This window comes from Tubulanus polymorphus, chromosome 1 (genome assembly GCF_964204645.1).
Source record: "Tubulanus polymorphus chromosome 1, tnTubPoly1.2, whole genome shotgun sequence".
NCBI classification, from domain to species: Eukaryota; Metazoa; Nemertea; class Palaeonemertea; order Tubulaniformes; family Tubulanidae; genus Tubulanus; species Tubulanus polymorphus.
The window spans coordinates 25,964,653-25,991,081 of NC_134025.1; the positions used below are offsets into that span (position 1 = coordinate 25,964,653).

A 26,429-nucleotide genomic window follows, 5' to 3' on the forward strand; every position below is an offset into this window, starting at 1 on the left:
GAAAAATGAGCAGCCGCTTAGCCGCGATTTACTGCTTATAATAAAGTCAAGAGGTGCTTCATTCTGGTATATTAAACCCATATTATCTTCACGACAAGCATGCCGAGCATTGTTCAAGGATAAACGAAGAGCGTTCTTCGGTACTTTTGTGCGTTTAAGTTTTCGAAGACAAAATAACCACCTTTCATTTGCTACCTATAGAACTCTATTGAATACGGCCTTTCAGTGTTTTCTGAAGATCCGTTTAGAGTCTTTAACGGATCTATGTAGCCAGCGAGTTATTATAATTCTCTTCACTAACGCTTTAGATACCGAAAGAACCCGTAAAGCACCTAAATGATCCCCCGTGGCCAAAAGTGACAGGCCCGTTAATCTGGGTTGCCGATTTAAGGTCGGTGTATATACGTACAATTATGAAGATCACGCTTTCTTTAAACCAATATTACCAAGGTGGATGCTTGTCTAATGAAGCAGACATATGTAAGAAAGGTTGTTTGAATAACGGCTGTCCGTTGTAACCAAAAGTAATCGTTTTGACTCATCTTCACTTTTGGTACTGTGGTCTCGTGGTGAGCCTTTTGTCGTGTTGGTATCTCAATAAACCAGTCGTTTACTTACCAAAAACACCACAATCCTAAATCGCATCGTTTGTATAGTTCGGTAGCCTTGCAGGTGCGACCTTTCATCTTAGAGATCGAGATGTTTGTAAATTGTATATAAATCTGTCAGAAGCTTAGAAAACAAAAGACGGCGATGAAGGAATATTCCAAGAAACCTAGCTTTGATACCGAATTACCAATCACTTCGCTGATTAGTGTCTTTTCATTAATTTCAAAAGAAATTGCGCTCCAACTTTGGTAACGTCCATTCAGTCATGTCCGGTTGAAAATGTGATAATTTATTTTACTTGCGAATCGAATACATTTCCTCCTCTTTCGACTATCCTATTACTCACGACAACAACATAGAGAGACAAAATAACCGCAGTTTAGAATGAATTTACATTACATTTATTTAATAAATACATATAATCAAACTTGAAATGTTTGTGTTTTCATCAACTGATAAGTATCAACCCTAATATCGCCCGTGTTAGTCTTATTCACACGACCGATAATTAACAAACATAACTCTGTACCATAGTACCAGATATTGACATCATGACGTACAATACTGTTGCGTAGTTTTAACTTTTTTTCTTCTTTATTTCTGATTAAATGCATCACGGAAAAGGGTTAAGATTTAACAACAAAAAAACTTACAAGAGCGGGGGTGTTCACAATACGATTATAAACTCACAAAAAGAATTTTACATATATACTTATAGAATCTAAACCAACTTTTACTAAAAAATGCTAACTCAAATGTCACAAATCGTTACGTTTTAACTTGCTGTTTATTTCTATAGACGACCAAGCACTTTCGCATTAACAACGTCGTTTCATCAACGACTTTTTCATAAACTACAGTTGATATTCGCCAAATTTATTATTATGCTCGGTTGTTCCAGACAGAAAGAGATGAAAATTCTCCCTGATATTTCATTCAAACATATCTTCGTATATACTATTTACACGCCTCTTATACTATGTACACAAATTTACATGACAAATTTACACGATCAAACATGGTTTCGCCACATATTTCCTAATTCTCGCAAATCATACCGAATCATTTGTTTCGTGTACGAAGAAAGATGACAATTAACACTGCCATTGTACTAAACGAGTATACGTATATAAGGAAAAACGAATTTTATCTGCATCCATGGCTCAGAAGGTCAAGAAAAATATTTGAATACCGGAAGTTCTTTGTGGATATTGCTGCTTACTTTTTCAATTGTAAAGGAAATTCATGCCAGCAAGCCTGTAATTACTAGGCTTTCATGGTGACATATGACCATGGGCGTTGTAAGTGTCGCTGTATATTAAAACTAGGAATAATTTCAAAAACATCAAATCTTTCTCTACGTGTATAACAGATAGTCGACCTTCTGGCATTGACGCTATATTTCCATCTCCAGTCGGAATGGATGATATTTTGTTTAGAACTTTTTTTGTTTTAATTACTAAGAGCACCAAGTATGATGTATATCCTCGATTAAAAATAAATAATTCTACTAAAAACCGTTACTACACAAAAAAAAAGAATTATTTATCGAATCAGCCAAAATTGCTCACAAATAGAATATCTAGAGTAATTTGTACTCTGAAATATTCGAGAGCCAGATCGAATAATCTAAAACCATTACTACGGGGTTTATCACATAAATCCACAAAATCACAGCTCATAACATATTTTATATGACAACCATGAATGAAATATTTCCAAATTGCACCACACTGAAAAATGTGGCGCGCACCTTATAATAGTTTCTTTTTTACATTAAAATATTGTTTATGTAGATATATCATCGACAACCACATCCTTCTACGACCATGTCCTGGTAGTTTTTCAAAACGACCTTTTGGTATTCGTCCAAATACAACATGGAAATAGGACTTAGTTCAGTTGGCACACAGCACGCTTTCGGCACAACGTGGGGATACGCAGAATTAACTAAATTTTGCACAATAGCATGATTTGTAGAATTTAAATGATCGGATAACGGAAAGGGACAGTCCCCGTGACAATAATAGGCGTGATAGCCAGGTGGCGCTACGATCCAATCGTCCCATCCTACGTCACTAAAATCTACTGCTAATGGGTGTCTTTTGCACTGATCTTTCATTTTTTTTCTACGCCGATTGTGCGATTTTCGTTTATGATTTCGGCGACTACGACCATTTCTAGTCCGTCGACGAGACCTACTCTTATTTCTTTTCGAGTCTTTCATCGCTCGACCATCGTCGCTATAAGTCACTAAAACTGGTCGTTCTTTATTCCACTTTTTATCGTCGGTCTGTAACGACCGGCGCAGACGAACGTGCGGATTGTTTTTGACCGGTTGACCATCCAACGTCGTGAAATGCACTTCGACTCCGTGGTTAACGCGCGGATTTTTCGTCCACCTATGAACGGCTTCGCTCACGTCGAACGATTCCCACGAGGAATTGCGGACATCAACCGTTCGCGTGTCTATAAGTTGTGTTATAGCTTCCTCGTTGTGTTTTGAAACCGGCGATATCACTTCGTAAACGTCGATTCTATGTCTAAATCCGTTATTTTTCACGTTTTCGTTATGTAATGATGGGACATCATTCGGATGCATGTGTGAACGATATACACGTAATTCAGCAGCAGTCAGAGTCTCCGACTGATCTATATTCGATACGTCGAATTTGAACAACTTTCTATGAGCCTCCTGAGGTTCTTCTTTATCATCTGAAAGAACAAAATAATGATACGTGAAATGTACGGTAAAGGAATAGGAAATTAGATTCTAATGGGCTATTTCTATGTATTAGATAGAATATAGATTTTTGGAAAGTGTAGCAACTTACCGTCGTGAAAATGACTGCGGACAGTATTAGCCGAACCGACGAGCTGATTTTCTTGATCGACATGAAGCGTTCCCCATTCCTCTGTCGATTTCCTCTGTTGCAAGTATAGCTCCCACATGTAGTCTGGAACCTCGATATTTTTACGGCCTTTCGGTCTGGTTTTTAATCCGAACATTGTAAGCAATCCTTTCTCCAGATTTTTCAACACTTCTGGCGATAACTTTTCTTTCTTCGAATCGGACATCGTTGAACCGACTAGGATTAAAGCACAACTGAGTAGCACCAAATTTACTGTGATCACTGAGGTCATGGTGTAGCCTAAAAATACATAAAAAATGGACAACATTAAGACACTGTTCACAACAAAATATTCCAAGTGTTCTCTATTCTAGATATTCTCGTTACACATTTGACGCCATATTGGAAAATTCGTTTCGACACGTCTGTCACCAAATCCTTACCGCCAAAATCGTTGGCTCGGCGAAAGTAGTCAGTAAGCGATTACCAAAATGTATCATCAATTCGTCAAAGTTTTTACTGTCAATTTTAACAAAAGCTTGATTATGATTAAATCCGAACATTTGGACGCCAGAAAACGCCGCCTTCTAGTCGTACACTCCACTCTACTCCACTATATGCGATCAATGATTTTTTTCTAAATAGGAATATCAATCGTGAGTTCGATAATTCTTCCAACTGATCTACAGAAGACATCGCAAACCAGCAACCAGTCACCGAGAATAAGTTCGTGAATAGTTGTCGGTGGTTTAGCCATGTCGATTAAAACTACAGAATACTCCGGATACGAAATTAAGTTGCATCACTTGATTTTTTTTCGGTAAAATCCACACAAGCATTAGACACTCATAGCCGTTAGAATGGTGTATAATAAACATACGCGGAGCAACATATAGCCTATTTGCACATTTTTATCCGTATAAATAAAAGTTATAAGTATAAGACCTCATGGTCTTATTTGATGAAGTTTAGAGATAAGACGCTCTAACGTAAACCGATCTTATGCTTGCTTTCTATCCCGTATCATTTGCTTGCAATAATAAAATCATACGCAAGACGTATGAATTCTGGCGAGAATGTGCTCGCTTCGCTATTCGGTATTTATGTTGCAATGGGCGGTTCCAACCCAACGTCACTTGCCGAGGTTTTATTACTTTTGTATAGGGCCATTATGGCGCGGAGGTGGGCCGAATATAGACGTTCTTATTATTTCTTATTTATGCGCGTTCGAATCGAGCATAGCATAACAACCTGATTTTGACGGGTATAATTTCAAGAAAAGCTGATTAATTTCGATATTTCATGCCAAACATGGGTATTTTAGTTATTATTTCATGAAGCCAGCAGACGCTTTCTATGGGAAAAAACCCATTGCCGTTTGCGCACGCACTAGTTGAATTTCATAGAAGTTGACAATTTCGACAAAAAATTTAATTAGAATTTATGGCGGTTAATTCGCGAAATTAAACTATGCGTGATGCGGAAATGGACTCAAAGTCTCAATTTCATGGACACGATAGAAGCGACTCGAAGGAAGAGTATACATACACGTCGTGACAGGAAATTCTAATGAAGTGCACTCAATAAAAACCACATAAAAGTTAATCGAAGATAAACTTCCATTATACTCAACGAAAATGCGTTAATTACCCGAAAGAGGTTTTACCTCCCGAATATCAAAATGACCATCATATGGCACCTATGCGCATACGACTTGGTGAATGAATAATGGTATTTCTCAGCCATTTAAAACATCATTAAGATAACCAACAACCCATAAGCCTTGATTGATCAGTGAATATTTTGGCAGGTCGACGAAATCATGAATCCGATCTTGAAAACGAGTTCATGCAATTCTTTCATAGTTCGAAACATTTGGCGTAAATAATTGTAGTCAATTCTCAATAAGATTTCAATAAAAGGGTAATTATCTGATCTATCCATCTATCACAATCATAATCATACCAGACGACTCTACACAAAACGATAGATTTAACGACAATTTTCAAGAATGCGTCAACCCTCATTATCAAATTGATTTATGACTGATCTTTATTTTAGTTGATTTGATTAAGTTATTATAAAACAAATTTAGATAGAAACTATTTGAAAGAAATATAGAACTATATTGATTCAAAAGCCCTAATTAATTTCAAGTTTTTAATAACAAAAAGAAAAATAATTCAAAGTACTCACTGCGTCATTGAAACGCCCGTCTAGTTTAGATTGCATATTTTCCGAAAATGATCGAAAATTATGCGAAGCGGTAATATTGAGGAGTTCTTCGGATGGCGCATGCGCATAATGTGAGAAGAACCACCCCGAAAACATATGCACGAGCGAGAGAGAGAGAGAAAAAAACATTTTTTGGTTTGACAATGGTTTGCTTATTGTGAACATCAATCATAGGGGCTAAAAGCTTTTCCGAGCCCACCTACGGAGAGTTTTGACGCTGCAAATTACAGCTTTTAACTTTTAAAGTTAGTTAATGTTGTTTACGTCGTATTCAAAATTATGGCGGGAAACATCGACGAAACCTCTACCTATGAAAGAAAATATCATTTTGGATCTATTTTGGTTTTAGATTTGATTGTAGAGTGTAGAGGATGTCAATTATCTTCTTGACTATGATATAACATTAACATTTCTATTACATTTAAGACAACTAGATCATTAATTGAAATAGGTTTTTGTGAATTTCTGTCACGTTTATTTTCTTATAATCGCTGGAAATCACGCAAGAATGGAGCAGGTGCTGGAATGAAGTCAATGTGACCGCATTTATGCCTCTCAATGAAATAATCAGTCACACTCAAACACGAAGATAATCACACATAAAAACAAAGGATTCTCTTCAAACTACTGAATCTTTATGGAGCACGCCTGAGATTTCTTTGTGATCGGACATATTTTTTGATATAAAAAAATTTGTTTTAGCGCCATGAATTCGAACATTTCGGTCGTTCTTAAGTGAATTTGCAAGAGAATGTTTGCGGTTTTTTCCTATTCATTAAACGCGATATTTTTCTTAATAATCGAAATGATGGTTGCCACATGGAGTTGGGGAGGAACCACCTGTAACCAGGTGGCCACCATCGCTTCAGTCATCTTCTATCAATCGTGAAATTCTCAGCATTTACTGAGAATATCGAATGACTATTGATAGTGAACACCTGGATATATGAATCCCATTCATCTGGAAACCATCATAAATTATATGAATACTAGATAATATTGGCCTGATATCAGCGGATTAAAAATCTTAAGAATGTTGCCGAACGCAAATAGTGAAATCTTGGTTTAGAAAAGAAAATTCATTCCTGTATAACTTTCGATGTTTACCAAATCGTAAAATCGAGTTCAGGGAAATGGCATCTACCCTAGATATCTAAACTAGACTTGCACCGAAATCCTCTGTAATCTCGCTTTAGTGTAAATAATGATTCCGTTGGTTATTTAGTGCTGTCGTTAGAAATGCGCCAGGCATTTTGACAAGCACGTAACTGTGTGAAGAGAGAAATCCCGATTTAAATGTTGTCTCAGTCATTATACGGTGATCATAATCTGTTTACTGTTGTATTATCTTCCTTCAAGACGGTGTCAGTGTTTATGTCAATTTTGTCAAGAGGTTCTTGATGTCACTCACTGTCGATAATTTGAGTCACGGCCCTAATTCCAGGTCGAAATAAACAAACCACAACTATTCCGACCACGTTTGTAATTGAATTGCGGGTTTCAATAACTACAAATATTACAAAATCTTGTCTATCGGATATGATGTTGTAACGGACCAAAATCTTATGAATTGATGGCTGCTTGTAAGATTCCTGAATGAAGCAACGTGTGTATCAAACAGAAGGTAATCGACTATAAACGACGTGAACTGTTCTGATTCGCAGGAAATTGTTCCGATGGTATCAGTCGTGGAAACGAATGCTTTTCTAGCCGGGGAAGAGAGAATTCCAGGCGATCGCATTACTGACTAGTGGCGACAGAATGACAAGTAGTTAAAACGATAGCATCTATACACGAAATATGTACGCCACATCCCTAACATCTATATCACATCCGTTTCATTATTTTTACTCGAAACTCGAATGTTCATATTATTTCGATTGAAAGTGGAATAGGATTCTTTCAGAAATACGAATACTGAGATTTATGCACGTGAAAATAAAGAATATCTCAAGGAATTGTATTTTTGAATTCTGGAATCCACGAACACATTTTACTATAATGTACAACGGAGTTAGTACCCATTGATGCTTTTAAGTGTAAAAAATAAGTACTGAAATACGTTCTGCTTATCTGTGGTAAGGATATGAGGCCTGTTATCAAGTGTTATGTACCATTCGTCGGTTAGTCTAATAGTTGGTGTAGTAACCTTTCATTACCTGTAGGAATTTCTGGTCGTATATTAAATTTAGATAGATCTAAGACAAAGACAACTTTACTATTTTCTCAAAAATTCCGAAATTAGATCACATCGAAACAACCGTAATAATAGATAATAACAGACCATACATGCTTTAGAAACATCAACGAAATTTTTTGGGAGACTAAAGGCTAAACGAAACGGAAATTGTTGCAAGGATAAATTGTTAAAATCTCAGAATATAAGCGTCATCGATAAATACCCTAATAAAACAGTCAGTTTATTACAATTTTAAGGAGATAAGTATAATAGCGATAGTACCGGTGTGTGCAAGAAAGGTGTTTAGTTGCTCGCAGATGGAGGCAATCTTAACCAGGTGAATTTGCCAGACTGTACATCACGATCTAAACGTTTCGAAAATCTGTTTATAATTGAGTCCGTCATTATAAAACACGACGGTAAATGATAGACCAATGTTCAGTATCTTCGGCAGAGCTTTACGTTTAGAATAACATTTTCTTTTATCGGGTGTATGTTACTAAATTAACCGTGTAAATTACGAAATAGTTTACGGATTCGGTTTAAAAAGAGATGGTATTCATTTTGAGTTCATAGACCACACAAAATCACCAGAATTCATAAACCTGATAATTATGAGACCTGTAACAGAATACACACCGGACCAACTCAACACCGTTTTAGAACCAAAATAAGCCAAGATTATGGTACGCGCTTGTTGGTTACCATTTTCAAAAGATGGATTTTACTGCATGGTCAAAAACTGCGGAAACGGGACCTACGTATAAACTATATCTTAAATCCCGACTCTGGACTTTACGCATCAATGGTCTTACTATTACGAATGCTTAGTTTTGTTTATTCGTTTTATAGGTGAATTTAATTTGTTATTTTTTCAAGAGTCCGCCTTGCACGTGTGGTTAATCTGTTTCGTGTCAAAACTCAAACGATTTTTACTCACTAAATGCTTATTCAATACTGCTGAACAAACTGTGTTTTGCTTGTGCTACGGTATGTCTGTGCTCAAAGCTTTTGTACGTTTTGTTGATTTTTGGTATGAAACAGGCGCCATGTCTTATTTTGCTATGTATGTATATTAAACAGAGCAAAATCCAGATCTATCCATTGGCATTTGCGAAGGAAGTTACCCAAGACCCATATGTTTTCACTTAAATGATATCTATAAATCTTATGATCGAACAATTTTCAAACGTCTTCAGGAGTTTTCAATCATCATAATTCAAATTTCGCATGACACCCATGCATTTCTATCTTGTATATAATGTATAATATCATAATTAGGAGTAAGACGAGTAACTATTGAATTGTAATCAGCTAATCGCCAGGTGTCCTGCGAATTAACTAATCGTTGTGTCGTATGAAAGATGACACGTCAGTTAGTTTTTGACGACATACTTCGTAATTATCTGATTATTATCTGATCTTGATTATTATTTGCGAACCGTGAACGGTAATCAGAAAACTAGACATGTACTCACCGACTAAGCTATAACATTGTTTGGCAGCACCACGTTTCAATTCTATCCTTCCACTGTACAATTTTCACTTAAACGAATATTTTCTAAAGTTTTAAAACAATTTTCGGTATGTTGAATATCAATCCTAAATGTTTTGCACAAACGTCATTTGTGCACGCAAACTTCCAATAGTGTCAATAGTAACCAATAAAGTCGTATTTCATTGGATAACCAATCAAAGGCTATAATTTCTAATCAATCGTTTCTTTCTGACATCTATTCCTTGTGTTTTTCTTCTGTATATCGGCGAATAATCCATTGTGCGATAAACTAGTTAGTTAACGAATCCATTGAAATCCACTGATTCGCCCATGATGTTTTTTGCATTCCGCATACGGTCAATCGTATAACCTTTGAACTTGTGAATTTGTCAATCCCGGGTAATTCCGAACCGGCGTCAGCACGATTATGGGTTCATTGCGCCATTCCGACGCCACAAATAATTCCGACAGTTTTCGCTTGTTAACTTTTCAGAAGGGATCGCTATATTCGATTCGCTCCGTGATTGGTTGAGTTGAAGAAGACTGTACTATTGAGTTGAAGTCTACCTATGTACCACACACCTCACACATGCGCAGACGAACTCCCTAATGAAGGGAAATCCATGAACATAAGCGCTAAAAGTGGCACGGTCATGCCGAGCAAGTGCTAATTTACTCAAATAAACCCACGCGCAAACAGTTCATTTATCTCACAGTCCACTGCGTTTCATTGTTTGTCAATTTCAAACTAATTAAAAGATCTAACATCAACGCTGATAAATCACCTGACACCAACAAATTACAAACTGAGAAATCTAAAACAATTTCGAAAACAAAAAGACGTGAATGAAAATAGATGAGTTTGTTTGCTTTACTGATTTATTGATAATTTTGATGATATCAATGGTCGAAATTGTTCTTAATTGAAAACATGTTTTTATAATATATATGATATATATATATATATATATATATGCTATACATGCTTTCAATAAAGAAACAATCTATTTTTTTTTAGATTAATGAGAGGATATTGTGAATGTGAAGTATGATCTTATTTTGTGAAGTTTGATCTTATTTTTCTGTCGGAGCAATTTGACCGGAAATAAATCTGTGCGTATAGTATAGTTGATAATGACTAATGATATAAATTTAGATTAGATCTTTATTTGATTCATTTATCGTCTAATTATATGGGAAACTGCGCCTTGAATTCACGAGAAATGAGCGTAATTTGTTGTTGAGGGACAAAATTAATGGTTATTGGATTTCTTTTTCGTGCAGAGTCGAAGAATTGCCTTCGAGCAATAGGACAAAACGGTTTTGTCCTTGGTAGGTCTAAACCTGCCAAGTTGCTACATGAAAATCTCGGGGTCAAATTCGCTACACACCTGCGAATGTCTTTACTCGTCGGACGCGCCCGCTGAGTAAGAAACATCCCAAACCTTTTACGAGAACTCTAATTTAGAGACCACATGGACATTGCCTGGAAGCGTTGTACCAGTTCAACTATGAATTCGTCCATTTATAATAATATGAAGAGAACAATCGTCTGAATTCTGAGAAACTTGGCATGATTTTTACATTGATTTTATTTGTCTAAAACTAAATTTGAAGTACCGGTATATGCAACACATTTTAACACATATATACGTATGGGGCGTAATTGAGAAACGGAAAAAATTATAGCAGAATAATGAAAATATATGGAAGATTGCAGTTTTTTATGAATCCGTTTTACCGACATCCACAGCTTGTAACTACCATATCGTCGTACTTGCGAAGAACGACATTATCATAACCATCTAAGAACAACATCGATATAGGCGCCATATTGGTCGGAATACAGCACGTTTCTGGCGCACGATCATCATCTAAAGAATGGATCAAAGTTTGCAATACGGCGTGGTTGGTACCGTTGAGGTATTCGGTCAAGGGGTACGGGCATTCTCCTTGGCACTGGTTAGCGTAGTATCTTTGAGGTGCTACAACCCAGTTACCCCAGCCAATTGTATTGAAATCTACTTTCATTTGTCTCACGTGACATATGCTGGGGTAGTTCAGACGACTTCGATCAGTAACTGATCTCCTGACGCGGTTATGATGCTGATAATGACCGCTTGAGCAATGTTTCTTGTCGACCGACGTCACTACGAGATGTGAATCATTCCATATACGATTGACTCCGATATATTCTAGACTGAACGATAAAGACCCGCTCTTGATGTCTTTGAAGTGCTCCGATATATTGAATTCAAAAGCTTTGTCCAACTTATTCGGTTGCCATCGCAGTTTTCTTTTTGATATGGTCGTTAGATAGAGTGGATAACTATCATCATCTAGCTGACCCTTTTCAATTCGGATTTTGGCATCTCTAAATTCCTCTCCTTTTGGCAATTGTATTGTCCTAAAATGCAACATCGTCATATTCGTGGATGATAGTTTGGTGCGAACTGAAAGAGACAGATGTATATAGTAATTGGACATATCATTAGAGATGTCTAAAAATTTGAATCTACAGAAATTGATGTTTTGGTTTACCTTGGACTTTGGTAGCTCTGACGACATTTCCTGGTACGTCATCTGAGAACACGCATCCATTACTGTGATGAGGGTGGTCAGTGACCCGAATGTGTAATTCCTTCATAAAATTCGGCGTCACGCCCGTGTGATGTTTCGGAATCGAAGGAGGTTTGCTGAGTCCAAGTTTCTTCAGGATAAAACGTTCATGGTTCCACTGGTGTTTTGATGCCAGAACGACTACTAGACAGTTTGTGAAACATAGAAGAGTTATATGTCTCAAACTCGTCATATTTCGTCCGAGAATCAGCTTTCGTGTGCGCAATGTTGTCGAGACAGTCTTGAACGTCTCCAATTCCCACTAGCGAATGTTAAAATACGTATAACAACACTGGTTCTTAGTATCAGACGACAAAGCAAACCAAGTAAAAACTGTTAATGCGACGACAAAACATATTCGTCAACCTAATTCATCAGTTATTCAATATTAACATCGATGACAAAGCCAGATTAATCGCACCCATGGGCATATCCTAATCTTTCTCTAAACCATAATTGTGCCAAACAATGTTGCCTACAAGTATTCGGAAGGGGTCAATGACTATTGATAGATACTGTTTGACTCGTCTTGCTATTCGCTTTAGCGCTTTTGGTTTATCTTTACCAAAGAGAAATTGGATATGAATATAGATTATTTTGATTCATCTTTTTCTTAGTTTTTCGTGATAATATGTGCAAGAACAATACATATTTCCGAGAACTGTGAAATGGCGAGTTAAACACGGTATGTTTTGTAAGTATCGTTCAGGGCAGATGCGCCTAATTAGTTCTGGAAATAAAACAACAAACACTCATTAAAAAACAGTTGCCTCCCAGCGATCATATCCACGTGACTTCTATCGTTAAAATTCTCCGTATTTTCAACCTGATACACGGGAGTTAATGGAAGCGATGACGACGGAAAGGCGAAGGAAGTGGTTGTAAGGAGGGCGGTCGCTCCTATTAGCACATCGAAAACCTATGCGCGGAACCTTACTTAAAGAAAAAGTACAGAAACACCAACAGGGAATTTATTTCGAGATGAATAACATATTTATTCGAAAAGAACAAAACAATCAATACAATTCACAATCAAAAGAGTTGATATTTTGGCAAACAAGAAATACTCTCGAAAAAAATACATGAAAAGCCATGCATATAAAATTTGCCACGATATGATAAGAAGTTTTCCAATATACGCAAGTATATTTGTATATCAACTGGTAGATATATTTGAGAACAAGTAAATATTAAAAATTCAATCCATCTAAAACTTTAAATGCATATGATAAATTTCAATACATTTCGTTTCTAATCTCATTGAAAAATTTCAACCATGGAAGACTTCGATTTACAACAAAAAGCAAAAATTGCTATATTTTTTTTCACAGAGGGCATTCTCAAAAATTTTCATAAGTAGCAGTATTACCAAACTATCTTGTTAAACTCTTGACAACAGTATTACAAAATATGTATCAAATATATTGTCTAATGTTATATAAGTTTTGGTTAAAATTGATACGAATTTAAGTAGTATACATGAAATATGGGAAAGGGAACTGCTGGGGAAACTATTCTTTCACTGTCACTATGTAATAAGCGAAGTGATTACGTAGAAAGTAGTTATTATCATTACTAATCCATATTAGCACAAAGCTTATTCCGTCTTATCACCTAATATCACTTGTTTACTGAACTAAGAGGTGGTAAAGGCGTAGGGAACGGTTTTGAACTTCCAACTTTCTGTTTGTCAACGATAGTTGTAGGGATTGTGTCGTCTTGCGTAGTGTCAGCCGGGTCTAAAGGCGGTGCATCCGTATCCCAAATCCTTATAGTTCCATCTTCACTGCAACTTACTATATACCTATCTGTCACCTAAAATGAAAATATAATTCATTATCGATGACGTTTACGAATGCTTTGATAATGCTCATTGCCTCAGCTGGATTCTCAAAATATTTTCACATAAGAAGATCGTTTTCAGTTTACATGTGCTGAATAACCCATTGAACCTTTTACTCTCAAGGGTGTTTCCTCCCCCCACACACACACACAGATCCCCATTTAATCTGTCAATCACCTGGAAAAACAGGAGAATTCAGTCAAATTGGAGACACAAACACGATTGGCCTCATTCCTCATGTCTCGTGCTGACCTGACGAACAATACACGCTCAACATAAAATAACACACAACACTGAACTTTCAAATGATTATCTGCAAGTTCTACCCAGTCCAGATGCATGTTTGATCAATATTCTTCTAAGCTGAGCGTTCAAATAATTTCTAGCATACAGGCAACTGTATGAATCTTAAACATTTTAGTGGAAAAAAAAATTTCAGAGTTAATCCACGGCTGATCTGCGTCTACACAGGCGCTAGAAAACTCTCCGAGTGTAACTAGTTTAAACTATTATAGCGGAGACTCTGCGAGGATTATCAGTTCTAATCCAGCTGTTGCGTTGGTAAAACCTAGCCGGATCTTATACTCAGGTGCTGAGCCACAAAACAAACTCTGTGTTGACTTAGGAAAACATAGCAGCTTTGATGTAGATAGGAACATGTGTCTGTTAGTTTAAACTAAAGGTATAGACGCTATGAGAGATCAATTTTCTGAATGAAGTAGCACTACCTCACGCCACTACCACATATTTACTCATCACTTCAAATACAAATAAACTTCTCTCTCTCTCTCGTACAACATCTTGCTCTAAACTCTAATCAAAAAGTGGTCAAGAAAATAATGACATCAAGGATGTTTTATTCTAAATGTTCTTCAACCTGATTGAAAAAACGATGACTTAAATATGAACAGATGAAAACCTTTTTTAAGCCATTTTGAAAAAATTGACACAAGTCTATGTTTATTGTATTATGCACATCAGTGTCTGCAACAAATGGGAAATGTTCATTACCACTAGTGGTTTGATTCATTTCGACAAGTAAATATCTTTCAGTTTTTTCATATTATTGTTATTCTATCTAATGGGACTCAAAAAGAATTCCTGTCAAAACACAAGCCTTCACATAATACATTATAATGCTCGGAATGTAAGCTAGCACTGTGCCAGTAAGCTGGCATAGGTATAGGCAATTCTCACCGTCAAAGGCTTCAATAAATAAATTCATATACCCGTACCTCACAGCCCACACTATGCCTCATATAAATCAGATGTTTTAGCGCTTTTACTCAGAGATAAATTTCAGCTGAACAACTGAATAGTACCGAATATTCGAGCAAGGATGTTTTTCTTGATAATGGCTAATAGTCCTAAGCCAAAACGTTGCTCAAAATATATTCCGGTGCTCTTTTACTCAAAGACTTTACATATTTGGCTGAATAATTGTGGGTTTCTCTTCGATCTTTTTCTTACCTGTACATCTTTAACAGCTCCCTTGTGACCCTGTAGATATCGAACACATGTCAAAGTGTTCAGATCCCATTCTTTGAGTGATGAATCTCTGAAAATCACAATTTTCAAACTAATGATCATCATGCGAAAGTGATAACGGCGTACAAATTCGAAATACTTACGCTGAACCAGTTATAAAACGATTCTTGCTAAAAGACAATGAAGTAATAGCAGTTTTATGACATTCAATGGCTGCCTCTATCTCGCCGGACAACTTGTTCCAGAAATAAACCTGGCCCTGATTATTAGATGATATTATTAAATCTCCAATAGCCTGCAGAGTAGAAATAGCGAAAGTGTATCAGAAGATTGATATCAAGAAATAAAACTTTAGATGATTATTTGTATCTTTAGATGATTATTTGTAAACATTTTATTTACAACACCAGATTGAAGATGGCAGCACTGCCATACTCAAACCTTTGTATAAACTTACTATCATCGCTAGTACTGGTTCCGGTGTTCCTGTGAACAATTTCAAACACTCTCCCGAAAACATATCTGTCAACCTCAGCGTTCTATATGAGAAAATATATTATTGAACGTCAGTAAAAAAGTTAAAAAATGATACCAAAGCAATCAAATATGATAACGTATAAATAAATACCGATCAGAGGAACCGGTAAGGACACTACACCCATCAATCAGTTCCATACATGTGATAGCATCTTTGTGTCCGGACAGAACATTTATACATTCATATGACTGCAAGCACCAAACGCGAACAGTTTTATCATGTGATCCAGATACTCTAGAAAACACATGAAAGAAAGTTGTTTGTATCAAACCCGATAAAAATCTACATGTACCGGTATACGTTGTACTGTACTGTGGTACTACTTACAGATGATTAGAATTAAATCGAAGGCAAGATATAGCACCGCGATGACCGTGTAAAATCATCCGACGATTAAATTTTACTAAATCCCAAACCTAGAAGAACGATATCAGTAACTAAAAACATGCGCTCACTGTTTTAAAGATTGACATGCCACTTTGAGCGAAGCTTATCCGAGCAAAGCCAATCGTGACTGTATAACTTACCATTATTTGCATGTCCCACGAACCAGTGAACAAAACTTTTCCCTTGAATTCTAAACACCGAACTCCGCCCTGTGAAAATATTAACAAATCATGAATTACGAATAAATTTCCGCAAGCACTTAAAAGAATAGCCCTGCCAGTGATTGTTTGTGTACCATGTGTCCATATAGTTTGTGAATACTGCGTCCACTGCTGATGTCCCAAATACGAACGCTTCGATCCATACTCCCGCTGATTAAACGCTTTCTATCACAACGAATACAAAGAACTACATCCATGTGACCCTTAAATGAAAGAGAAAAGTAACCACTGTTAATATTCGTAATTTATGAAATTAAAACGAATTTGAATACAGCAATTTTTACTTGTAGTCGTCTAACTCGGTGGATGGGTTTAACTTCACCGGCGTACTGTATTTGAGGGGTTTTAGACTCCAATGGACCTTTCTTCCATACCAGAAAATGACCAGGTGCTGACTTTCCCTATAAATATTGATAATAAATACAATTAACACCACTTCTACAATTACCTAGGAATTCTTTTCCGATAGGTCGGAGCGGAGCTTACCAGTAAATCTTTAGCTTGACGCAGTTCGGGTCTGATATCCAAAGCGGTCTCCCCCTCTTCGTGCTTACGTCTTCTCAGTAATGGCTTATCTTCTCTGATTTAAACAAAAACAGAATGTCAATATCTACTGAAATAACGAAATTTACGATTAAGCATATACATGGAATATTACTTACCTTGATAGAGGACTTTCATGACTTTCCGTCTCGTTCTTCATTTTGTCAAGTTTTCCTCTTACCGACATGCTACGCGACGATGCATTACCGTACGAGGTAGCCGTACCCGATGATCTGTACCTTCTTCTGTATCTGTACTGTCTTCTGGTGCTTCGTGTTGATTCCATTCCGGTATCTGCAACAATATGTACAAATAGGCAAATATTTTGAAGGTTTTTAGTGAAAATTAGAACTGCGTGATTCAACGTTTCATCCATACCTGTTCTCACTAATGAATATTCGTCCATGAACGTGCTTAAATCCTCATCGTCCTCATCTTCTTCATCCTCGCGTATCTCCATCGTGCTATGACGGTTTTGTTTTAATACCGTCGGTAGGTTTCGCGATGCTCTACCTTTACTCGCGCTCAGACTCCCTAGAAAACATTTAAATCTTACACATTTCGACGAATACTGAATTGAAATATGATCTAAAAACCCATCCAGAAAGTGAAAGAATTCAATGAATATGACGAATTGTGCCAAATATCTTACCTCCTGGTGTTGAAGCCTTTTTGCTCACACTGTCACCGCCTCCCAAGGACCTTCTATTGAATTGCATCTTACCATCAGGTGTTGTACCATCTACGGTGAGTATGTTTGGCTGATTATACGAGGTTTTTCTATCATCCGCTAGTTTATGTAATTCCGTGTACGCTAATCTCCAGTCAATACTATGGTCGGTATTTCGGCCGTATTTTTCTACCAGTTCATTCATATCTGGTATACCTTCTTCTTCCCCTACAATTGTATCAAAATATATATCCTTTTCAAAAAAGGCTATACGCAAAAAGGCAAACGCAACACAATTAAATGGACATTAATTAATCTTACCCAATTCTTCACATTTTACCATCCACAGTTCGTCTCTACTGCATAGATATTTCCAGCGTTTGCACACCTGAAGAAAATTCAGTCATCATGATTCATAAAGAACTAAATTCACTTACGTACAGTTGATGTACAAAAGATATACAATTACCTGTGCCGCATTGTTCAAGTCACTGGAGTCTAGGTAGGTAAATATTTCCATCAATGTATGATCTTGTAGACGATTTATATCAGTTCTATCTTGTAATCTAGAATATAAAGATATTGTAAATTTAAACAATGAAATTCAATGGTCCCCATCGACCCTTTCCCAAATGAGCAAGAGTCTAAAGTAATATCAGTACCTTTGACGAATACATTGAGCCATAAAGCTTATCAGTTCAGTCGAACAAATTTTCACAATTTCAACGAGAATGGACAACCGTTCATGACTTTGCCATCCAGACATCCACTAAAATTATGAAAAAAAAAAAAACATGATGACAGGCCTGGTGAAAACGAACACATATAGAATAGAAAAACAGACCTCTGTTATCTGGTCCATTTGTCTTTGAAAATGATTGCGTAATTTGCTTTTTTGAGCCTTCTCAAATTTTTTCCCATCACGAGGGGCATTTCCAAACCATTTCGAGTGCTTGTAGCACTTTTGTATCGGAACCATAATATCCTGAAGAGCTGGTGGTTTCCGTACTGGTCCCGAACGTATTTCACGCTGCATGCCACCTGAAACAGAATATAAACCTTTCAAAAAGAATGTCACTGTGAAAATGTAAGACAGAGTTAGCGCAATAATACTTACCTAATTTATTCATCTTTTGATCCGCAAAGAAATCTGCTTTCGTTCCCGATGAGCCTTGAGTCGGTCTGTGATAATGCGATGAATCAGCGAATGTTAAGGACGGTTTAAGTTTGGGGAGGGATGGACGAGGAGCAAACAGCAATATCTCTTCACTTCCAACATCGTTGTCCAATAAACCGGCAAGATTCAAATTCTCCATCTTGTCAACAACTTCATCCGTAGAATGAGTATTCTTTTCTTGTATAGATTGCCAATTAATTTTAGGATCATTAGAATTGCCAGCACTTTTTTCCATCAAATCGTTGCTGACCTCAGAATTTTCCTCATTTACACTGGTTTTTTCCGCAAGATCTTTACAATGTCGGATTGCAGACACAATAATCCTCCCCGCAAACTCTCGGGCCAGCGACTTTATTTGATTGAGCTCATTATCACCGCCGGCATCGGTAGCATTTTCTTCTTCATCTTGTTCGGCGGGAATTGTGATTATTTCCTGTAAAAGGTTGTAATCTTCTTCGGCAATTTCAGGCAAGAAATCGACCTGGTTTTCAGCATTCTCCGAGCAATCGGCGCTTGATTCACTCAAGCTGCGAGCACCGGGCGGGTGAGATTTCTTCTTTTTCTTTTGTTTCTTCTTTAAAAACTTCAGCGAATCGCACGGATAACGTTTTTTCAGCGAGGTTATGAAATCTCGATGATTAATAGGTTCGATAGTCGTGCGAAGGGCTTCCAATTGCGAAACCGTACATTTATCGGTCAATCCGCACAGTAAAATGCGGCGCTGCCACGGCTGCCAACTTTCAAACCATTCTTCGATCTTCTTTAATATATGTTTGTTGACCAAATCCGATCGAGAAGATAACTGGATATCCTCCGTACTGATCTGGATCCCAGGCTGTAAAATGGACAGCGGCTGTAATAACCTTCTCGAGCCGTACGCTGGTCCCGGTCGTGCTGGCATGCTACTATTTACAGTAGAACACATCTATATAGATCGTTTATTCCTTTTAATCTGAAAGATCAAATCAATAAAACGTTTGAATTGAACTTCGATTTGACATTTTCATGATTTTGTAGAAACAGATTATAAATCAAAGAAAATGTCCCTAAATTCCGAAAGTTTTTACTAATGGACATGTTTCAAATTAAATTCTTCTTACGTTTTGTATCATAGCCAGGGCCTCCATGTGAAAATCTATTTTCATACAGGTTTGCATTTTTATTTATTTATCAAGTCAGTTTCTAATGACAGCCAAGTGAAAGACCGTAAAGTGCTGCCATCTATGACTAATCGTATTTGTTTACTTCCTGGTTCTAAATTCTTTCGAGGAGTGGAGAGTGAAGTCAATCTAAAGAATCAGCAGAACATGGCGTCACAGGCCCCGGGGTCTGTGATGCCATATCTGACATGGCGTCACAAGCCCCGAGTAAAATGCAGACTATATGTACTTTACGCGGAACGAAGATGTATGTTCGCGTCGAACGGACCACGTTTTTAAGTCCGATACGGCGTGTAAAACCTGAATGATATAATTTCAAGTACCGGTATGTTAATGTGAAATGAATTTCTATTTAATTCTAATTCTTTTAATTTATTGTCTAAATTTATACACAATACCGGCACAGTACCCACAAATTTACAGAATGATACGTTATTTTGAAGTATTCATCTCCGAGGGCAGTGCAACCAGTTTGAAAGAAAATTATATCCCGTTTTTACTTCATAACTATATTCATTTATGCATGTATATATATCGAAATATTTGTACGTATGTCAAATTCTTCGAATACATTTTTTACAGGTTTCCGTTACGATCAGGAGATCATCAGCTATAATTTACAAAAGCGAATGGCAAGGCAGCCTGATTTTAAGAGCTTTTTTGTAAATGTATTTGCTTTTTTCTAAGACTAACTGATTGACAAACCATATAGAATGATTAATCTTTGAACATTTAAGAATTTTACAGTTAGTTCTCATTTGCGTTAAAGATGGCCCTATATTCACGATGAATTCACTGATCAGTTGTCAAATATACGAATATGTAATGGGGCTTGCAGTCTGTAGTAGTTCGTGGTTAATAGTAGCGATATCTCTAGAACGCGCGGCAGTTGTGCTCTTACCGTTCACATCTCGTTTGCTTTGTACACCGAAATTAGCTAGATGTATTGTTTCGATAATCACTGCAGTGAATGTGCTGGTTTTATATCTCACACCCGGTTTGTCGATACATTTTCCCGACAAATATTTTGGATGTTACCACGAACTATTTCACCAAATAACATATTTTGCCATAACTGCCGTCCGCTTTAACTATACCGTTTTCTTTGATCATTGCGTCAAATTCTGTTATAATAGTTCAGTTATTTAGAGTTTCAAAAATGGTTTGTCTGATCAGAAAACTACAAGATCAAAACGTACAACAATAATGCCAGTTTCACTCGCATTTGCAATATTCATACTTCCAACCACTATTACTACATATTTGCCAATATCATTGGAGCAGAGAAGTTTTATATATGATATTTTCATTCAATTTCAAATGCTTAACTATGTCATGAATTTTTACAAATATATATCTTTTGTTGGGACGAGAAATTCGTGAATATTTCTGTATGAAAAGCATCGATTCAACTTTATCCGACGACATATAAACTCAAGAAAATGGTTGATGAAGAATGTCAATGGATCTTTATACACCTGTTTTTAGAAGACGCGTTAAGAATGATGTTACACGAAATATTTTAGTTGTAGCTTTTTGTCCGTTGATGTCTTTAACTTCATGTAATGTGGTTAAGTTTAGGGAAACGACACTTCAATGGAAAATAATTAGAATTGTTGAGGGAATCATGTGCAACAATAGATAATGATCTCTGATGTATATTAACATCTACATCCACTTCCAGTCAGGCCGGCAGGGTTCCGGCTGAGAGGGTTGGCAGGGTTCAGGCCGAGAGGGTTGACAGGCTGTAGATTGATCTTGTATTAATCTCATCAATGTTAATCTCTTTTGAGGAGATTCAATTATAAAAGATTCTATCTAATACGTGGTCAGTGGGGAATGGACTCTTGCCCAAATTACTGGCCAAGTCAATTGGTCGATATGAAACAACTACAAGCACTTGAACAGGATTTTATTATCAAAAACATCAGATTTAAACCAATATCATGAGCAAAACTCGCTTTGAAGAAAACAAACAAACAGAGTCGGACACTCGATAAATCACTGTAATAAAATCAAGACACTAATCAAATTAATCAACAACAAATGATAAGATTAGATATACATGTATATTCAACTAACATAGTATTAGATCATTTAAATAATTATATTGATAATAAAATCCAAAAGACATTTGACACTCTTTATAAAAACATCAGACTTAAACAAATACTACTAAACACTGACTAAACTTTCATAACTTTAATTTATTTTCAATTTTACTTTAAGTGTTACATCATACAAAAAAGTATTGATACTAGACTCCACCCTAACATCCGACCCTCTTAGTGAAAACTACAGACTAAAAATATTTTTTCGATACAGATTTTTTTTTCTATAGAAAGATATTTTTTCACCATACAAATATATTTTTTTCAATTAACTTTAAGCGTACACCACACAAAAAAGTATTGATACTAGACTCCACCCAAACATCCGACCCTCTTAGTGAAAACTACAATTACAACTTTAAAAATGTTATATTAAACAAAGATATTTTCAACTTACTTTAATAACTTTAATTAAATGTTTCATTATACAAATTGTATCATTTGATACTATGATTCACAAATACTACTTAGAATATAGCGTAGTACGCTACAATACGAACAATGTCTCCGATTCAGGAAATACCACAAATCTGATGCGAGAAATTCAAGATCAAGAAATGACCCTCTTGATCTTTATTAACAATGACAGACTATCTTAATCAAATCATCAATCGAGCATTCTATGATATCAATCATTCATTTTTGAAGTTGATGGATTTTTTTTAATTGTGTGTTTGATTTTATTTGGTTTAGTGTTTGTTAATCATTAATTGAGTCCATAGAATGCTTCTAAGCGATTGACACAATGAGATCCAAGTCACTGCTTACCGTACGTACAGTCCTCAGTTGCCAGAGACTGCTCTTCCATTTCCAACAGAAAGCGGTATTTCATATATCGGAAAAACACTTTTAACTTACAATCAATTCAATAATTCTAATAAGATAATAATTCAATATAAGATAATCATACAGTGGAATTTATTTTTCAGCATAATGTTTCAGGTAACAACAATTTTAATCGGCAAATTAGAAAGTATTGCAGCTACAAACACTAATTCCTTATTAACACGACTCATAAAATACCAAAAACACCGAAATACCCAACTTTGAAAACAGTATAAGAGGAAACTTGATTGTATTGAAGTCATTATTATCAAGTAAAACTTGATGAAACTTAATTATATTCCATGAAGTATCCAGCATTCTATCATATCTTAAGTAGTTGTTTTTTGTTTAAGTATTTTTGTGTTTTCAGTGGTTTGTATTTCATTGTGTATTTAAGTTTTAAGTGTTTAATTGTTTATGTGTAGTTGAGCTCATAGAATGCTGAAATAACATCACGGTCAAGGTCCTCGACCGACTGGAGGCTCGTACACTGCAGACGACATCCTCAGTCAATAATAAACTGCTCCTCTCTATTTCCGGCAGGGTATTTACCGCATCGGTATTCTATGAATCGTCAAATATTACATTATCTATTGAAAAAAGTTTAATTAAACCAAGGGCGCGAAAAACTAGATACAAGTCGTCCATTTAAAAAACACTGACTCCAACAACGAAGAGTGTATGGTATAACACTAAGTTGAAGACAACCGCAAAGACAACCACTCAGTTTCCTGAATTCTGCGTGCCATCCTACTAAAATCCTCCGCACTAAAACCAGAGACAACCCTCAACGTTAAGTTCACTCTGGAAAGCGCAAGGTAAACAATCTATAACTAATTTAATTCATTTTTTTACATTATTATTATTACTACTTGAAAAACTAAGTTTTATATATTTTTTTTCCATTTTTTTCTACATTGATATTATTACTACTTAAGAAACTAAGTTTTACATAATTTTTCTTTTAATTAAAAATTATTACAAATTTTTTTTTGTTTGTTAATTTTCCATCATCCACAAAACAATGAATATTTCACACATTAAGTGAATGGGAGAGGGGGTTTAAAGGAAACTTGATCTTTAATCGTTTATTACGCTCATCCTATCGTGCTACCAACACCGGGCTTGTTAGTTTAAAAAAATAAAAGGGTTTTTGTTAATACGCTTTGCGCTTTGTGCCTAGGATGCTTAAAATAAACACTTAAAAGATCAAGCAAAATATTGATGAAAATGGATTGAATAGTTTAAGGGGAGACGTTTTATGAATGAAAGGAAAACTTATTTTGATTTCACTAGGAAAAGATACCAGATGATGCTAATAGGACTCATACATAACACACAAATTCACACACAGATTTACACACAGATTCACACATGACCAACAAATACACGTATTACAATCACACCTACCTTACACCACCTCCATTTGCATCATACTGCATCTTTTTCATCGTGAATTTTGGGGCCCCTTTTTAGAAATGCGCACTACACTAAACAATTGTTCACTGATCACTGCTGCTCCTTGGAAATATAGTTCATAACCTCTGCTGCTCCTTAGATATATTGTTTGTAAACTAGGCTAATCCCGCGATATATTGTTTGTAAACTTTGCTGCTCCTTCGATTGTTGCTGGTTAGTAGACTCTCGGCTGGTAGTAGACTCTCGGCTGGTGGCAGACTCTCGGCTGGTAGTAGACTCTCGACTGGTGGTAGACTCTCGGCTGGTAGTAGACTCTCGGCTGGTAGTAGACTCTCGACTGGTAGTAGACTCCTGGCTGGTAGTAGACTCTGGACTGGTGGTAGACTCTCGGCTGGTGGCAGACTCTCGACTGGTGGTAGACTCTCGGCTGGTAGTAGACTCTCGGCTGGTAGTAGACTCTCGGCTGGTGGTAGACTCTCGGCTGGTGGTAGACTCTCGGCTGGTGGTAGACTCTCGACTGGTGGTAGACTCTCGGCTGGTAGTAGACTCTCGGCTGGTGGTAGACTCTCGGCTGGTGGTAGACTCTCGGCTGGTGGTAGACTCTGGACTGGTGGTAGACTCTGGGCTGGTGGTAGACTGTCGGCTGGTGGTAGACTGTCGGCTGGTAGTAGACTCTCGGCTGGTAGTAGACTCTCGGCTGGTAGTAGACTCTCGGCTGGTAGTAGACTCTCGACTGGTGGTGGTAGACTCTCGGCTGGTAGTAGACTCTCGGCTGGTAGTAGACTCTCGACTGGTGGTAGACTCTCGGCTGGTGGCAGACTCTCGGCTGGTAGTAGACTCTCGGCTGGTGGCAGACTCTCGGCTGGTAGTAGACTCTCGACTGGTGGTAGACTCTCGGCTGGTAGTAGACTCTCGGCTGGTAGAAGACTCTCGACTGGTAGTAGACTCTCGGCTGGTTAGTAGACTCTCGACTGGTGGTAGACTCTCGGCTGGTGGTAGACTCTCGGCTGGTGGTAGACTCTGGGCTGGTGGTAGACTCTGGGCTGGTGGTAGACTGTCGGCTGGTAGTAGACTCTCGGCTGGTAGTAGACTCTCGGCTGGTAGTAGACTCTCGGCTGGTAGTAGACTCTCAACTGTCAAACTCTAAAAATGATGATGCAAAATGACTCAATAAAATTGTTTGTAAAAGTACCGTATAATTTGATGAGATATCACTGCTTGGATAAAACATTTAATCTAATAATGAAATCGAAATTTCTTACCATAGAATTAACTAGAAACCGATAACCTTCTTTCCATCTAATTGTGGATACACTATTGTCTCTGCTGCTCATAAACTCAATTCTGCCATTACTGAACATCACTGCAACTCTGCTTATCATCTGGAACTCTGCTGACTATCTGGAACTCTGCTGGTTACATTTTGGGATCTTCTGTCGTCATCACAGCTGCGACATTCGTCATCAGTTATTGTCTGGTCATCTCATCTCATGGCTTCATTTTGAAACATTCAGCTGGAAAGAAATGATATTTTTGAGGCGTACAATCCGTTCGAACATCTTATTATTTTACATGGAGAAGTTAAAATCCGTCCTTGTCGTTTACAATTGCAATAATTGTATTATTTGATCAGTCATTGTCAATGAGCCCCCGATTGATTAGTATTAGTAGTGTTAGTTAATCACTATTTAAGACAGTGATCATCAGACAGTAGATTTCTCTGATACAAGATCAGTTAACGTTGATTTGGTACAAAGTCCACAGTGTCTTTAAAAAGACATTGAGATCCTACTGAACCTCATTGTCCGAGGAGTTTTGGATTTTCTTTTGACATTTTTTGGGGCTGTCTATTTTTAGACGATTTTCTTTGATTAGGCGGGAAAAAGACTTATGGAGTTTGTTAAGTTGGGAGCTAATAGCGAGACTGGTAACGCCACCTATTGCTCAGGCACTGTCTCTGCGCTCTGATAGGAATAGATAGTACTAAAAGGTGGATGTGTGATTTACGAGTTCTAGGTGACTGGTAACGCCACCTATTGCTCTTCACCACCCTAC

The 26,429-nt window shown here is 36.9% G+C and overlaps 3 protein-coding genes across 4 annotated transcripts; all 3 read right to left on the bottom strand.

Annotated features, from left to right (window-relative positions):
* Positions 1-1,101: 1,101 nt before the first annotated feature.
* On the bottom strand, positions 1,102-9,365 carry LOC141903665 (bone morphogenetic protein 2-like). Of its 2 annotated transcripts, none has more exons than XM_074791900.1 (3): positions 9,354-9,365; positions 3,444-3,761; positions 1,102-3,324 (listed from the first exon to the last, which is right to left on the bottom strand). In XM_074791900.1, exons 2-3 carry the CDS (start codon positions 3,751-3,753, stop codon positions 2,411-2,413), a joined length of 1,224 nt encoding a protein of 407 aa, XP_074648001.1. In that variant the 5' UTR covers positions 3,754-3,761; positions 9,354-9,365; the 3' UTR covers positions 1,102-2,410. The 2 variants fall into 2 exon arrangements, with proteins under 2 accessions (XP_074648001.1, XP_074647992.1); XM_074791891.1 differs by lacking the exon at positions 9,354-9,365 and adding an exon at positions 3,905-4,016.
* Positions 9,366-13,066: 3,701 nt separating this feature from the next.
* On the bottom strand, positions 13,067-20,055 carry LOC141903979 (uncharacterized). Its single transcript, XM_074792408.1, has 19 exons — positions 19,960-20,055; positions 18,800-19,811; positions 18,527-18,723; positions 18,345-18,451; positions 18,152-18,248; positions 18,004-18,070; positions 17,665-17,910; positions 17,391-17,546; positions 17,132-17,306; positions 16,956-17,049; positions 16,754-16,870; positions 16,544-16,672; positions 16,389-16,457; positions 16,189-16,277; positions 15,952-16,095; positions 15,781-15,862; positions 15,467-15,618; positions 15,306-15,393; positions 13,067-13,807 (listed from the first exon to the last, which is right to left on the bottom strand). Exons 2-19 carry the CDS (start codon positions 19,782-19,784, stop codon positions 13,613-13,615), a joined length of 3,189 nt encoding a protein of 1,062 aa, XP_074648509.1. The 5' UTR covers positions 19,785-19,811; positions 19,960-20,055; the 3' UTR covers positions 13,067-13,612.
* Positions 20,056-24,111: 4,056 nt separating this feature from the next.
* On the bottom strand, positions 24,112-25,845 carry LOC141914846 (uncharacterized). Its single transcript, XM_074806169.1, has 4 exons — positions 25,637-25,845; positions 24,893-25,517; positions 24,366-24,423; positions 24,112-24,142 (listed from the first exon to the last, which is right to left on the bottom strand). Exons 1-4 carry the CDS (start codon positions 25,754-25,756, stop codon positions 24,112-24,114), a joined length of 834 nt encoding a protein of 277 aa, XP_074662270.1. The 5' UTR covers positions 25,757-25,845.
* Between the last annotated feature and the right edge of the window lie 584 nt (positions 25,846-26,429).

Coding starts and splice junctions, on each gene's coding strand:
- LOC141903979 (XM_074792408.1), bottom strand. CDS start 19,784: ATGTGTTCTACTGTAAATAGTAGCATGCCAGCACGACCGGGACCAGCG. Junction 18,071..18,151: donor ACTTGAACAATGCGGCACAG/GTAATTGTATAT, acceptor AATTTTCTTCAG/GTGTGCAAACGCTGGAAATA. Junction 15,619..15,780: donor AACCAGTACTAGCGATGATA/GTAAGTTTATAC, acceptor TCTACTCTGCAG/GCTATTGGAGATTTAATAAT.
- LOC141914846 (XM_074806169.1), bottom strand. CDS start 25,756: ATGATAAGCAGAGTTGCAGTGATGTTCAGTAATGGCAGAATTGAGTTT. Junction 25,518..25,636: donor GGTTTCTAGTTAATTCTATG/GTAAGAAATTTC, acceptor CATCATTTTTAG/AGTTTGACAGTTGAGAGTCT. Junction 24,424..24,892: donor CAGCCGAGAGTCTACCACCA/GTCGAGAGTCTA, acceptor ATTTCTAAAAAG/GGGCCCCAAAATTCACGATG.
- LOC141903665 (XM_074791900.1), bottom strand. CDS start 3,753: ATGACCTCAGTGATCACAGTAAATTTGGTGCTACTCAGTTGTGCTTTA. Junction 3,325..3,443: donor CCGCAGTCATTTTCACGACG/GTAAGTTGCTAC, acceptor TTGTTCTTTCAG/ATGATAAAGAAGAACCTCAG.